Here is a 13,733-nt window from a genome sequence, read left to right on the forward strand (position 1 = left end):
TCAGCATGAGGCTGGATGTGACTGTGTGTGCTGGTGTCCAGCTGGGGTCACCCTGCTGGATGATGGCTGACCCGCTGAAAGATGACAGTGTGTTTAACTGGTATTTCATTCAGACCCTGCAGCCCTGCAACAGCTTCCACCCCCTCTCCTCAGGGCTCTCCATCCCCCTCCCCACAACCCAAATGTTACCTATTCCAGATGATCCCAAGAAAAGAAACACCAGCGGGTGCTCCTCATCATACCAGCCATTTTCCTTCCTCCGAATCGCTGCATTTGAAGACAATGAAAACAAAAAAAGAGGGGGGGGGGGAAGCATATAAATCAATGCCACAAAGCAAGTGTAATTATCACTAAGTATACACTATGTTTTACTGCTCTCTACCCACTCCCAGTCCTCCCTGCCATTAGCGCTCTCTAATTTGATTAGCTAGCCAAGGCCCCAGAGACACCTAATAAGGTTAGCATGGATTTGGAAAGCTGCCCAGAGCAGATTTCGGATAAAGTTTTCCAGGATGTGCACTCAGCGTTGCCAGGGAGATGGTGGAGGGGGGGGACAAGGATGGATGGATGGACAGAGGGATGGAGAGGCACTCTGCCTCACCAGCTCCCAAGTGCAACCTTTCTGTGAGGAAAAACCATCAGTTTTGAAGAGGTTTATAGGTTATTTCTGGCATGGAATGGGAAGAAAGAGGTGGCTGAAGATCACAAACACTGAATTGGTGCAAGGATTGGGAAAAGTGCGGTGATTATCTCAGTGCTTCCCTGGATAGCGGAATCCAAGTGCATCCTGGGTGAGATACCAGTGGAAAATTTTACAAAAGGCAAGAGCCCTGATTCCTTCCCAGTCTGACCAGCACAGCCCTTTCTCAGGACAGACACGATCTGCTGTGCAGAGTGGGTGGTAGCTCCTATCCCCATGGGTGCCATGGCTCCCCAAGGTACTCTTCAGCCCCCCAGAGCAGCCTCAGGCTCTGTGAGCGTGCTCACCAAACTAGTGACATCATTGCACTGGGCTTATTTAAAGAAGGAGGAAGTGCTTTTGAGGCCAAAAGATCAAATCTCATCCTCTGCTGGCTGGATCTGGTCTCTGGAACACAGAAGTGGTTTCTCTGGATCAAACCAGCTTCCAGTTCAATGTGAGAGATTAACTGACATCCCAGCCTTTCTGCTTTATCTGCAGTATTTCAATCCAGCCTGTAAATCTTGCAAGGTGTTTTGTAAAAGAGAACATGCACTGTACAGTCTCAGGACCCCTCAGACCCAGCAAGGTCTCATGATGGGGACATGGCACCCCCAGATCCAGCTGAACCCAAAATGTGGCACATTAGGAAGCAGGGCAAGAAAATGGCAAGATGCCCAAAAATTGTAACTGACAAGGAATTTGAAAGTAGTGGGGGAAAACAGCAGCACAGGAGGTGGGATGAGCAGAAGGAAAACACTGGGAGAGCTGTGCCTTAAAGCCCTTGGAATGCTGCTGCACACAGGCATGGCAAAGCTCGGCCTCTGCTGCCTTTCAGTGGTGTCCACAGCAAAAACAGGAATAAAGCCAAGAAAGAATAAACCCACTTCTCCTTGTGACTGTCACCCTCAAAACACAGCTCCCTCATCTTCTTCTGGCCACTACCCTGGGTCTCAGCCTCTGTCCTTGTGCCTCAGTCCTGTGTCTCCCTTGAATAAGGCACTGGCTGTCTCTGTGGGGAGCTGTGGGTTTATTTTCTTCCCTGAGCTGGCAGAAGGGCACAAGAGTGGCTTTTAAAACTGCAGAATTCTTAAATTCAATCTCAAAGTCAGTCCATAAAACCCTTTTATTGATGGGGTGTGGTAAATAGAAGGCACCTAAAAAAAAGGGATCCTAGGCATGGCATGCCACTAGTTCTTCCTGCACAGGAGAACAAACTGACATGGGAAATAAGTAGTGCCATTTTGCACAAAAAATATTTGCATATAAAAATATTTAAACAATATTTCCATTTTGCAAATAATAAGAGATGGAATGTCACAGCCTACAGCCTGACATGGAAATGCTGCCTGTGCCAGCAGGGACACACTGGGAAGATGTTAAACAGCAGCAGCTCAAGTCAGATATTCCAGCAGCTGAAGTTTATAGATGCATGGAGGAGTCTCATGGGAATTTGGAGCTGCAAGACCTGCATGAAACCGAGCTCCTCAGAGTCCATGCTTGTATTCCAGGAGACCCAGGTAGCAGGGGAGCCAGCAGATCCAGTGAGGATAAGGAAAACAAGAGCAAAGCCTCACTACAAGAACAAATCAATGAGCTGAGGTTAATGATGAGGGGTGTGAGGAGTGACCTGACCACAGTCATTAAGTATCTCCCCAAGAAGGCACTGAACTTGCTCAGCTACAGAGAAAATTAAGGTGCTCCAGGGGCTGGAGCGAGAGGATCAAACTACAAATAAAGCAGAACAGTTTTAATAACGAAGGTGATTAACCACTGCAGCCACTTAGGAAGAGAGTGGGACTGAATTCCTAATCCCTGTAAAGTCTGCAGGGAAAGTCAGAAGGGCTTCCCAAAAGCAGTGGTAGCTCAGGATGAAGACGAAGGTTTGCATCACTGTCCAAACATCAAAAAAATCCCCAATTTAACTTTAAATCCAAGGCATGTAGAATCATGTAACTCTAGAAGGGTGTGGGTTGGAAGGGACCTTAAAGACCACAGTTCCAACCCCTTCAGAAATGGGACTGAGTACTGGGATTGTGCATTTAGTGGGAGCAGAACCCCAGTGCCTCAAGGACATGCCTGGGCACAGGCAGATGCATTACCTGTCCCCCTGGCCATGCTAATGATCCCTGACTCCTGCCAAGGCTTCATTAGCTTGGGCCAAGGCCAGATGCAGCACTGGCTGGTGCCTGGCTCCATCTCACCCTGCCTGGGCATATCAGCACGACAGACCAGCTTGGCTGCAGCCAGCAATCTGGTTCTGTTCAAAATCCTGGGCAAAGATTGGTGGGAATCCCATCCTGTCCTTCAGCTCCCTTGCCATGTCATCCCTGGAAACAGCCATCACAGGAGATGAGGAGGAGAAAATGCTCTGCCACTGACAGGGCGGTGCAGGGAAGGGTCTGTGCTGCATCCCTCTGTGTGCCCTTCCCAGCACTGCACAAGTTCCTTCTCAACCCTTTACAGCAATGAACGAGAGGTCAAACACCTGGGGTGGGAAATTTCATAAAAACTGATGGGGAGTAACACAACCGCCAATAATTCCTGCAGCTATCTCAGCTAAGATAATAATGGTAATAAAAGTAATAAACTTCTGCTTTGGGGCATGGAGTGACCACTCACAGGGTCAAGCACGTTCAGGGTCCAAAGACAGTGGGGTTAAGTGCTGCCTTCTTCCCCTCCCCTCTGCAGCAGGATGCCAGAGTTTATGGATAAATACTCAAAGCAACTCCAGGGATATAAAGCATCCCTTAAAAAACTACCATAAAGTCAGAGCTTAGATTCAGCATATGATCTCTGTCAGTAGATGTGAGCATCATATTTAGGAAGAAATTCTTTCCTATGAAGCTAGTGAGGCACTGGCACAGGTTGCCAAGAGAAGTTGTGCCTGGAAGGCCAAGCTGGTACTAGGCTTAGAGCGACCTGGTTTAGTGGAAGGTGTCCCTGTCCATGTCAGGGGGTTGGAATGTGATGGGCTTTAAGGTCTTGCCTAAGCCAAACTGTTCCACGGTCACTAGTCAGCAGCGTAATCAGATCAACAGAGTGTAAATGCTTTTCTACAAGCAGCCTGAAAATGATGAGCTCCTCCAGCACTCTTGAAGTTTGGAAAAACGTAAAAAATCTGAGTATCCTTAGGGATGGGACACCGCTCCCTAGGTTCTAACACTGGGGCTGGAGGAGGCTCTCTCAGACTGTCCAGTGCAGTGTTCATCTTCAGCAGTAGGAATAGAAGCCCCATCTTGGACCAAAGGAGAACATCAGTACCAGTTCCAAGGATAAAAATCCCAGCTAGGAAAGCCACAGAAGCACTCTTCTCCTTGGAGTCTGCACTGCCAAAGCACCTGCTGGCCATGCTGACCGCTCTTCATTGTCACCCAAGCATGAAATCTATGCTCTGCCTCTGGGAAAGCTGCCCCCTTCCTTCCTCCTGGCATAAATAAATAAATAAATAAATAAATACCAGGAGGGAGGTCACACTGCTGTGCTGAAATCTCATTATGACATTCAGCCCCAATGTCCAAAACAAGAGCCTGATGATGATGACGCTGGGGCCTTCTTCTGCAGAGCTGTTCCTGGCATTGCTGCCGTGCTCTTGCTTTATTTCGTCCATCTGTAACAGTGTGACTGCAGCCCTGCGTCTCCAAGAGGCCCTTCAGCCCACTATTGAACTGATAAATTCACTGTATTACTTTACACAAATCAATACCCCAGCAGTTATCAGCACTTGATGTGACTGAAATTGGTTTCAGCCAATTTGTGAGTGTAATAAATGTCCATTTATCAAATCAATTCATTCTGCAGGGCTCCTTGGCCTGTCCGGGTTTGGGGTACCGCAGGGCGAAGGCTCTGGGGCCAAGCCCATCCTGGGATCACTGCTTCTATCCAGGTACTGCAGTGATGCTCCAGGGTCTGCAGCATTCCCAAAGAAGCTCTCTTCCAGCCCTGCTGCTGGTGGCTCAGGCTTATGGAACCCCAAATTAGATCAAAGCTGTGTCCTTGCAAAGTTTCACCTGACCTGCAGGCAGCAACACACATCAAAAAACAGCCCTATATTGTCCAAAATAACCCCAGTTTCCTTTGGACCAGAGCAGGATGATAGTCCTCCTCATCCATTTCCCTACACGTTTGAAACACTGACTGATTTTCAATATCATAGCTTCTAAAATTGGGAATATTATCATTAAAACATAGATTTTTCTGCACTACCCTTTCTTCAAAATCCTGAAAAATAAACAACACTTTTCCTTCCTCTCTCCTTATTCAACTTCAGGAAGAGCTGGAACAGATTGCTTCAACCCTCAAGGTTTATTCCCCCTGAAAAGGGGAAGTGGTAGGTTTGAACCACCCTACTTCTAAGTGAGTATTTACCAGCAAACATGGTATATCCATATAAAAAATATATTCTTTACCTGGCATAATATTTAGGATATTAGACCAAAAAAAATTACACACATATATATATATATATATTTGGGAAAAATGCCTCCTTTAGCTTATAACTTCAGAGAAGAGATGTTGCTGATCCCCTCTGCCTCCTCATATTCCAGAGAAAAGGCAAAGCAGCCCTAATCAGATCCAGAGCTCAACCATTTATGGAAGTGCCTGGAAAAACAAGCCTAAGCCTTTTAGCTGCTCATTTGTATGTACCAGTTAGAGAATCCCAGCAGTTCCTGAGATGGCAGCAATGACCTGCCTGTTTCTGATGTCAGGAGATGGAATATTTAATGGGGATTTTGTTAAGATGAACTGAACATCTACACCCATCGAGGGGGGTGGCCAAGCTGCCACCCACTATCAACCAGTCAGGCAGTGCTAGAAACCTTTTACACTGGGAGATGCCCAGTCACCATCAGTTAACCATCATCCACCTTCTCCCAGTCCTGTCCTGCTCCACATATCAGAAAGGAGTGCTGCAGGGCTTGGGTATATCCTATGGAGGCATTGGGGGAGGATTTTCCCTCTGGCAGTGATGCCATGCTGTTGGGGCTGTGGCTGCAGTGAGCTCCCCACCAGCGTTCCCAGTGCATCCCCTTGCAGGGGGTTGCTGGGATAACAGCTGGACTTGGTGATCTTAGAGGGTTTTTCTAAATTATTCCATAATTCTGTGACTCCATTCTATCCCCATTGCTCCAGACCTTGTGTTTCTAACCCCAGATCACACGTTCCCTTTGTATTCTGGCTAAGCCCCTCTGGAGACTGTTTGGATCATGCACCGAGTGACAGATTAAATCCAATTATTCAATTAAGGCACCAGTTATAAATTAAACATATCAGGCAGGCTTGGTGGATCTGAAGATGTGGTGTGTGGCAGGTCTGCTCACCAGCAAATGGCAGTGGTGAGGGCAGAGTGGAGGGATGTAGGGTCTACAAAGCAGCAGGAAAACCAGCTGGGCACAAAATAAATAGCAAAGATAGAGAGGAAGCGCTTGAGAGAGAAAGTCCTGTCTTAAAATTCATCCTTCTGGACAGAAAACAAAAAGAAAAGAAAATGAAAAGAAAAACTGGACAGAAGGGAAAGGGGGGGGAGGAGGGGACAGAGAGTCTCCCACTACCTTTTGGTCCAATATCCTGAGGCTGTAGGGGTATCAAGCACATTCCCTATAATTCAATAAGAAAAACCTCCATAAAGGCAAGGACGTTAATGCGCAGAAACGCCACCTGTGTCAGGAACAGGCACTGCCCATTAATCACAGCTCCCCAATTAGCCGGGCTGCTGCCCCCAGGCACAGCCGTTCTCTGAACACACAGGGTGGCTGTTGTTTTTGCAGGAGCGTAGACTCCTTCCCAGCTCCTTCCCGGTTCCTCCTCAGCTCCCAGCCCACACTGGGCTCCTCTTTGTTAACTAAAAGCAAAGGGTTTGTGTTTCTGACAGCACGTTCCTTGTGATTCTGCCCTGGCCTCAACAGCTCTTATTTTGCTATCCCATTTTCAGGCATTAACTGGGATGCATGGATGGGTCAGGAATTATTGACAGGATCCAGAGGCTTTGGACTGGCAAATCAAACCCAGCCCAGATTGCCAGAGCCTTGATTACATAGAAGTGCAGAATGGTTTGTGTTGGGAGGTAGCTCATCTCGTCCCAACTCTCTGCCATGGGCAGGGACACCTTCCATATTGCTCAAAGTCCCATCCAGCCTGGCTTTAAACACTTCCATGGATGGGGCATCCACTGTGAATTCCCCAACAACCTTGTAAGGCTGCCCGGAGGCAGCCTCAGATCAAGGCTTGAGGCAACAGCTTGTCTCCCCTGTGGAGCAGGTGTGGAGGGCAGAGTCGGCAGCATGTGAAGGGTCCTACCTGCCCCCACTGTGGCTATGGCATTCTCCTGACCAATGATGTGCTCCTTTAGCCGCTGTTCCAGTGGGAATCTCCGCCGTTCCTCCACCTCTCTCCTGCGCTGCTCCTCCTGGAACTGTGGAGGGAAGAAAACATAGGGATCAGAGACTTTACACAGCATTGGGTCACTACACAGATGTCAGAGCCCTGTATGGGGATCTCTCTGACATGGAGCCAGAACATCCCCAGGGCAGATGTAGTTTGGTCTGGATGCACCAGCCCTGGAAAGAAGTAATTTCTGAATCCGTCATGGATGGCAGCTGGGGTGAGTGGGAATAGGGATCCTGCTCTGCTGATGGGAAACCAGACCCTGTGCTACCTCTGTACTGGTGACAGAGGGAACAATGGCACTGCTCAACAGCTCTTAATCATTAGGTGCTGTTTATTTTGGGAAATAAAGTCCTATTCTACCTAGTTTGTCTTCCTACCTTCCAACCATTTTCTGTTCAAAGATTCCAATCAGATCTTGCAGGGGTGGCAGAGTGTCACTGTGCCTTACATCTAAGAGAGCTGGAGAGGGACTTTGGGCAAGGGCATGGAGTGACAGGATAAGGGGGAATGGCTTCCTGTTGAGGGTTAGATGGGATATTGGGAAGAAATTCTTCCCTGTGAGGGTGGTAAGGCCCTGGCACAGAATGCCCAGAGCAGCTGTGGCTGCCCCATCCCAGGCAGTGTCCAAGGCAAGGTTGGATGGGGCTTGTATCAACTTGGTCTAGTGGAGGGTGTCCCTGCCCACAGCAGGGGGGTGAAATTAGGTGAGCTGTAAAGTCCCTTCCAACCCAAAACCTGTGATTCTAAGATCTTTAGAAAGGCTGCTGAGCACTCTTCCTTCCACAAGCTGAGCTCAGACATTCCCAATTGAGACCACTGCCTTGGGAAGATTCATCCCCCAAAGCCAGACTGAAGACAGAACACAAAGAGCCCATGGGGTTTGCCAAGTGAGTAACTGCACCCATAGAACTGCACCCTGTCATTGAATCCATCTCACTAAGGGGAAACACCCTCCAGCAAAGCCAGAAGGCAGGTGCCAAAGCTGCAGCAGGATCCAGCTGCTGGAGCTGGAGTGGATAACCCCCAGCCAGGCTGCTGACATCTCCTGGGCTAGCAGTGATTCTGACAGAAGTTAAAAAATAATAAATAGTGAACAATCCAATTTTGGCCAGTGCTATCAGTCTCACGTGTAACAGAGATGCCATGAGCCCTGATCCTCACACAGAGCAATAACTTCCCTGCAGATCCTAGTGGAGCAGCTCGGGGACAGACATCCTGCCTGTGCTGATCCCCCCGGCACTGGGTACGACCTCACCATATGTCTGTGTCTGTAGGATCCTGACAAATCTTTTCTCTCCCTCTCCTCTCTGGCCTTTTGGAAGATGCAGGAATGTGATCAGTGATGTCAGGACACCCAATGATTCCCATGGGTTTATGGAGAGTGGGTAAGATGTGCAGGAAGAGAAGGAAGGGATACCCATCCTTTGCAATGCCCTCTCCCTCCCTCCTTGGAAAACTGACACAGTACAAGTCCTGTGCACAAGTACCATTTTCTGCTCAGGATCTGTTCTGGAGAGCCCTGCACTCAGGCCAGCTACTCAGTGGGCCAGAAGTGCTAACACAGCTCCTGGCTGGGCCATGCAGCTCGCCTGGACCATCCTGAGCATCTGCCTTAGCTTACACTGTACAGGGGACACTGGGACAAGAAATCCCACCAAGAAAAATGTATTTTAGATCCATTGATGACAGAACCTCCAAGAAAAAGCCCCACTAATCCTGGATTTTACATAAGACACAAACTTCCACTCCTCTCTCATCTGCTCCCCTCTCCATACACATCCAGCTGTTCCCACCTTCTCGCTTTGTGGTGTGCAATGGTGTTGGTGGGGATTGTGTCCCCACTCTCTGGCAGCTGATCTTCCATTGTCCTGATGATCCTTGCCTGGCTCAGGATCAGCACTTAAGTGGAGCACAATGGTGCTACCTGCTTGGAGAGCAATGCAGGGAGCACTGCTCTGCTCTTATGTTGGAGGCAACCAGACTTCGGCACTCAACTGGGTTAAGAAGTTCTCCTGATGCAAGGCCAAAAGCATCAGAAATATTCATTTTTAAAAAGAGAAGGACTCAGTCTGTGCTTTGGCAGGTGGTAACAGCTGTCTGCCTGTCACTGGGGTAGCCATGGCAGTCATGGAGTCACAGAAGGGTGATCTTAAGAAACCTTATAGAGACCATCACATTCCAACCCCTTTGCCACAGGTAGGGACACCTTCCACTAGATCTGGTTGCTCCAAGCCCCATCCAAACTGGCCTTGAACACTTCCAGGCATGGGACAGTCACAGCTTCTCTACACAATCTGTATCAAGAGCCTCACCACCCTCACAGGGAAGAATTTCTTCCCAATACCCCATCTAACCCTGCCCTCTGGCAGTGTGAAACCATTCCCTCTTGTCCTGTTCCCCCAGGCTCCTGTCCAGAGTCCCTCTCCAGCTCTCTTGCAGCCTCTTTAGGCACTGGCAGGGGCTCTAAGCTGTCCCTGGAACCTTCCCTTCTCCAGGGTGGACACCCCCAGTTCTCCCAGCCTGTCTCCAGAGCAGAGGGGCTCCAGCCCTCAGAGCATCTCAGTGGCCTCCTTTGGATTTGCTCCAGCAGCTCCACATCCTTCTGATGTTGGGAGCCCCAGGGTTGGAGGCAGCTCTATAGGTGGGGTCTCACCTGAGTGGAGCAGAGGGGCAAAATCCCCACCTCACCTGCTGCCCATGCTGTGGGATCAGCCCAGGACACAGGGGGCTTCTGGACTGCCAGCACATGTTGTTTTAAGGAAGAAAAGTGGAGAATAAAATAACTGAACTCTTTAAGAGCAGGAGGGGTAGAATTATCTGCTGGGGTAAATGCTCTCTTGAGCCCAGCACCAATAAGGAAACCTGCCCTGAACAGTTTGAAACTTGCCTTGGTTTTTATGCTTAAGTAATAGTTGGAGGAGAGAAAGGAAATATATCTCTGGAGCTGTTCCTGAGGAAGATGATTGTACTTGTATATAAACCAGCAGACTGCCAAGCCAGCCTGTGATGAATATTCAGCTGGGGGGAAACTGGTGCTCCCGGGGTTTCATCCTCCCCAGCAGCCACATTCCACTGAGAGTCTTTGAGAATTTATTGCTCATTTTAATCACTGCTAGAGAATGAATAGGCAGAACTATTACGGGATGGACATATCCCATAGATTTTATTTACATATCCTTGTGACAGAATAACAAGGAGTTTTCATATGTATTTTTAATTTATTTTGATTTCCTTTATTCTTAAAAAAAAAAAACAAACCAGAACTCTGTGTGTGCTTTTCCTGATCTTAGACCACACTTGCCTGGTGTTGAGGACTCTTGAGTTGGTTTCCAGTGCTAAACAGTCTGAAGAAATTAAAATAAGCACTTCTGTATCTATGACTAAAAGGGAGGGAAAGCACTTGAAACTGCTGTCTTTCCTCTGTCACTGGAGGGATAGTGTGCCTGGACTGAGCTTGGCTCTTGCAAGTCTGTCTTTGCCATTCAGCTCCTCTTTGCACCCTAACAGACCTATCTGGTGACCTTCCCTGTCTTCATCAGTGTCTGATGAAGGATTTTTAAGGAATATTTCAGCTAGGAAGAGCATACAGTTGCCCTTGCCCTTCTGGAAGTAGCAGTGTGAGACCTCCTGACCAGAAGCTGGTGTCCACTTCATCCCAGTCATCCCCTTTGATAGGCCTTTCCAAGAAAACAAACCTCCAGCTGTGACTCACATGCTTCTTTTTCCATCCTGAACACCCTCAGGTTGCTGGTTTAAGCACATTTCATGAGAAAAATGTCTCTTTTGGTTATTTGAAAGCTGCCTGTTGGCTAATCTGGTCACAACCTTTTATGTGGAGTTTGGAGGAGTGAAAGCTCATTTTAACCTTTCTTTAAACCCACAAGAATTACCTCAAGATTTGTTTGGCCCTTCCTATGGAAGAACCCCTCTCCAGACCTCCACAAGCTATCACAGCTTAGCTCATGTCACTGACATTGTCTGGGCTGATCAGTTTATATCCTGTTTTTCTTTAGTATTTCAAATTCTTTTTTTCTGTAAGGTGAAAGACACTGTCACTCTTTGCAGGTTTTATGCCAAGGTTTGGTTCTGCTGGTGCTGTGCTCATGGACCTCTTCCCTTGGAGTGTTTTCTCATAAGTGCAGCCATGCTTGGGAGGGATGCTGGAGAGATAATGGATAATGAAGCTGATGAACATGGAGATACTCCAAGGCCTGGATCACCTCTGCTCTGGAGACAGGCTGAGCTAGAGGTGTATACCCAGAGAAGGGCAGGCTCCAGGGAGACTTTACAGCCCCTGCCAGTGCCTAAAGGGCCCCAAGAGAGTTGGAGAGTGACTGAATAAGGATGTGGAGGGATAGGACAAGGTGGAATGGCTTCCCCCTGGAAGACAGAGGGCAGGATTAGATGGGATATTGCGAAGAAATTCTTCTCTGTGAGGATGGTGAGGCCCTGACATAGGTTGCCTATGGAAGCTGTGGCTGTTCCATGCCTGGAAGTGTTCAAGGCCAGGTTGGATGGGGCTTGGAGCAACCAGGTCTTGTGGAAGGTGTCCGTGCCCATGGCAGTGGGTTGGAATGAGATGAGCTTTAAGGTTTCTTCCTTCATGATTTTATGAAAACCTCTCAGAGCTGCCATAGTGACCACATACTGGCTACAAAAGCAGCCATCAGGACCACAGAAGACAGCCATGGCAGCATTTCCTTTGCCAGGAAGGAGTATGGAGAGCCCCAGAGGAAAGATCACTCTGTCCCTACTAAGGACAGAGGTTTATTTAGCACTGGGGAATGTGGTTTTGAACTCCTGCTTGAGCGCTGACTTTTAAGAGGAGAGCACAGACAGTGCAGCAGTTGACACCTGGCAGGTTTATTTCATGGTAATACCTCCTCAGTGCAGTAATTGACACAGTTTTAATTACCTTCATCCTCCACTTGTGGTAAGTTGTTAGCCTCAGGTCTATAGCATGCAAGTTTAAATTCCAAACCCACAGAACAAACACTGAGGTCCACAAGGTCAGAGGAACTTTGCAGCCAGGAACAAACCTGGTCCCCTTGTGCCTCAGCTCCTGCTCGTGTGGTCTGGTGACAAGGGAATGCCCCTTATCTGGGAGTCCCCTGCCCTACCTGATCTGTGCTGCTTGGAGAGATGATGCTCACAAGGCATCACAGAAGGGTTTGGGTTGGAAGTGATCTTAAAGCTCACCCAGTTTCAACCCCTGCCACGGGCAGAGACACCTTCCTCTAGACCAGGTTGCTCCAAACCCCATCCAGTCTGGCCTTGAACACTTCCAGGGATGAGGCATCACTTGCCACTGCTGTGATGGCCTCTCCTACCCATTGATAATTAACAAGGCCTCTGCCCAGGAATTTTAAATCCCTGAGATCTAACTGCAGATCCCTCATTATCTAGTAGCCCACTGTTCCACAAATGTACTGATTCCTGGCATTTTTATTGGAACCATGATGGCAAATGTGTTTCTTTACCTTCTTTAAAGCAAATGGGACATGGAGGCTGAAGGGATGAGATCCCACCATGGAAATGGGTGCCTTTTACCTTAGGTTGGTGCACATGAACACCTGGATCCCAGGCCATAGCTGGACTCTGATTCTCAGCCCTGCTTGTTTGACAGTTTCAGAAAATACAGTAAAAACAGGCTCTGGATTTTACTGCATCCAGGGGTTACAGAGCAGCATTACCGGTCCTGGGCAGGTCACTCCTGAGTGAGAAATGGTAACTTGGAAGAGGTGGGCACAGCCACAGTTAAAATACTACAGAAGTGGATGTTTTTCCTTATGCATTGTGTTCTTAATTTTTACAGACTTCTTTTGGAAAAGGATGGAACTGGAGGGGTGCTAAGGTGGCCTTCTATCGCTTGTACCCTAAAATCATAGAATGATTTAGGTTGGAAAAGAGCTTTCAGATCATCGACTTCAGCTGCTCACCCAGCACTGCCAAGGCCACCACTAACCCATGTCCCCAAGTGCCACATCCATGTGACATCTTTAAAGTTGTTCCGGTAGTGAGAGAGGAAACCCAAACTGGCCAGAATCTCAGGCTCACCTTTGCCTCTGATGCTCTCAGAAGGTTCATGACCTCCCCTTCACGGGCGTAATCCAGGGGTGTGTGTCCCATTTCATTCTTCTGCAGGGGGTTGGCACCTGACAGCACAAGAAATGAGTAAGATCAGGAGCTCAGAGTTCAGTCTTGGGGCAGAAGGAGCAGGAAGCACATCCTTGCTGTGTCCCCTCCTAACCTTTGCTCTGGAGGGTGTCTGGATCAGAAAGAGAGAATGTACAAGCATGGATCTCCAGGGAGGAAGAAAAGGGATTGTCACTGCTAACAGCTGGCTTATCAGTGAAGAGCTGCTGTGCAGGGATGAGAGCACATGGTCACCAGAAGGAAATACAGTCTCACAAAAGCACCCACTCTCAGTCCTGTGGGTGCCACATGGGACCATTACAGCTTCAATTGGATACGCTGCCTGTGCCAGCTAGAGCTGAAGCTGGAATTGAAGCTGGAGCTGGCTGTTGCCTGTGGACCAGCTGCTCCACTGAGCCCCTGGAGCACTTCTGGGGGAAAATCCCACCCTTCCTTGCAGTATAATTAAAAAAAAACCCAAAACCAACAAACCCCAAAGACTGAGCTAGACTGAGTTGGATGGGCAACCCAC

General features: G+C 48.4%; 1 protein-coding gene across 7 annotated transcripts in view; it reads right to left on the reverse strand.

Annotated features, from left to right (window-relative positions):
• The window catches only part of CLPB (ClpB family mitochondrial disaggregase), a 73,280-nt gene that overhangs the window by 14,316 nt on the left and 45,231 nt on the right, over positions 1 to 13,733 (reverse strand). For all 7 annotated transcript variants that reach the window (XM_071433606.1, XM_071433601.1, XM_071433602.1 and 4 more), the window contains 3 exons: positions 13,124 to 13,221; positions 6,977 to 7,091; positions 190 to 267 (listed from right to left, as the gene is read on the reverse strand). In XM_071433606.1, coding sequence (XP_071289707.1) covers positions 190 to 267; positions 6,977 to 7,091; positions 13,124 to 13,221 — 291 coding nt within the window. The remainder of the gene's footprint in view (positions 1 to 189; positions 268 to 6,976; positions 7,092 to 13,123; positions 13,222 to 13,733) is intronic.

Source organism: Agelaius tricolor, unplaced genomic scaffold, assembly GCF_023055355.1.
Source record: "Agelaius tricolor isolate 1412-34295 unplaced genomic scaffold, bAgeTri1.0.p SCAF_9, whole genome shotgun sequence".
Classification (NCBI taxonomy): Eukaryota; Metazoa; Chordata; class Aves; order Passeriformes; family Icteridae; genus Agelaius; species Agelaius tricolor.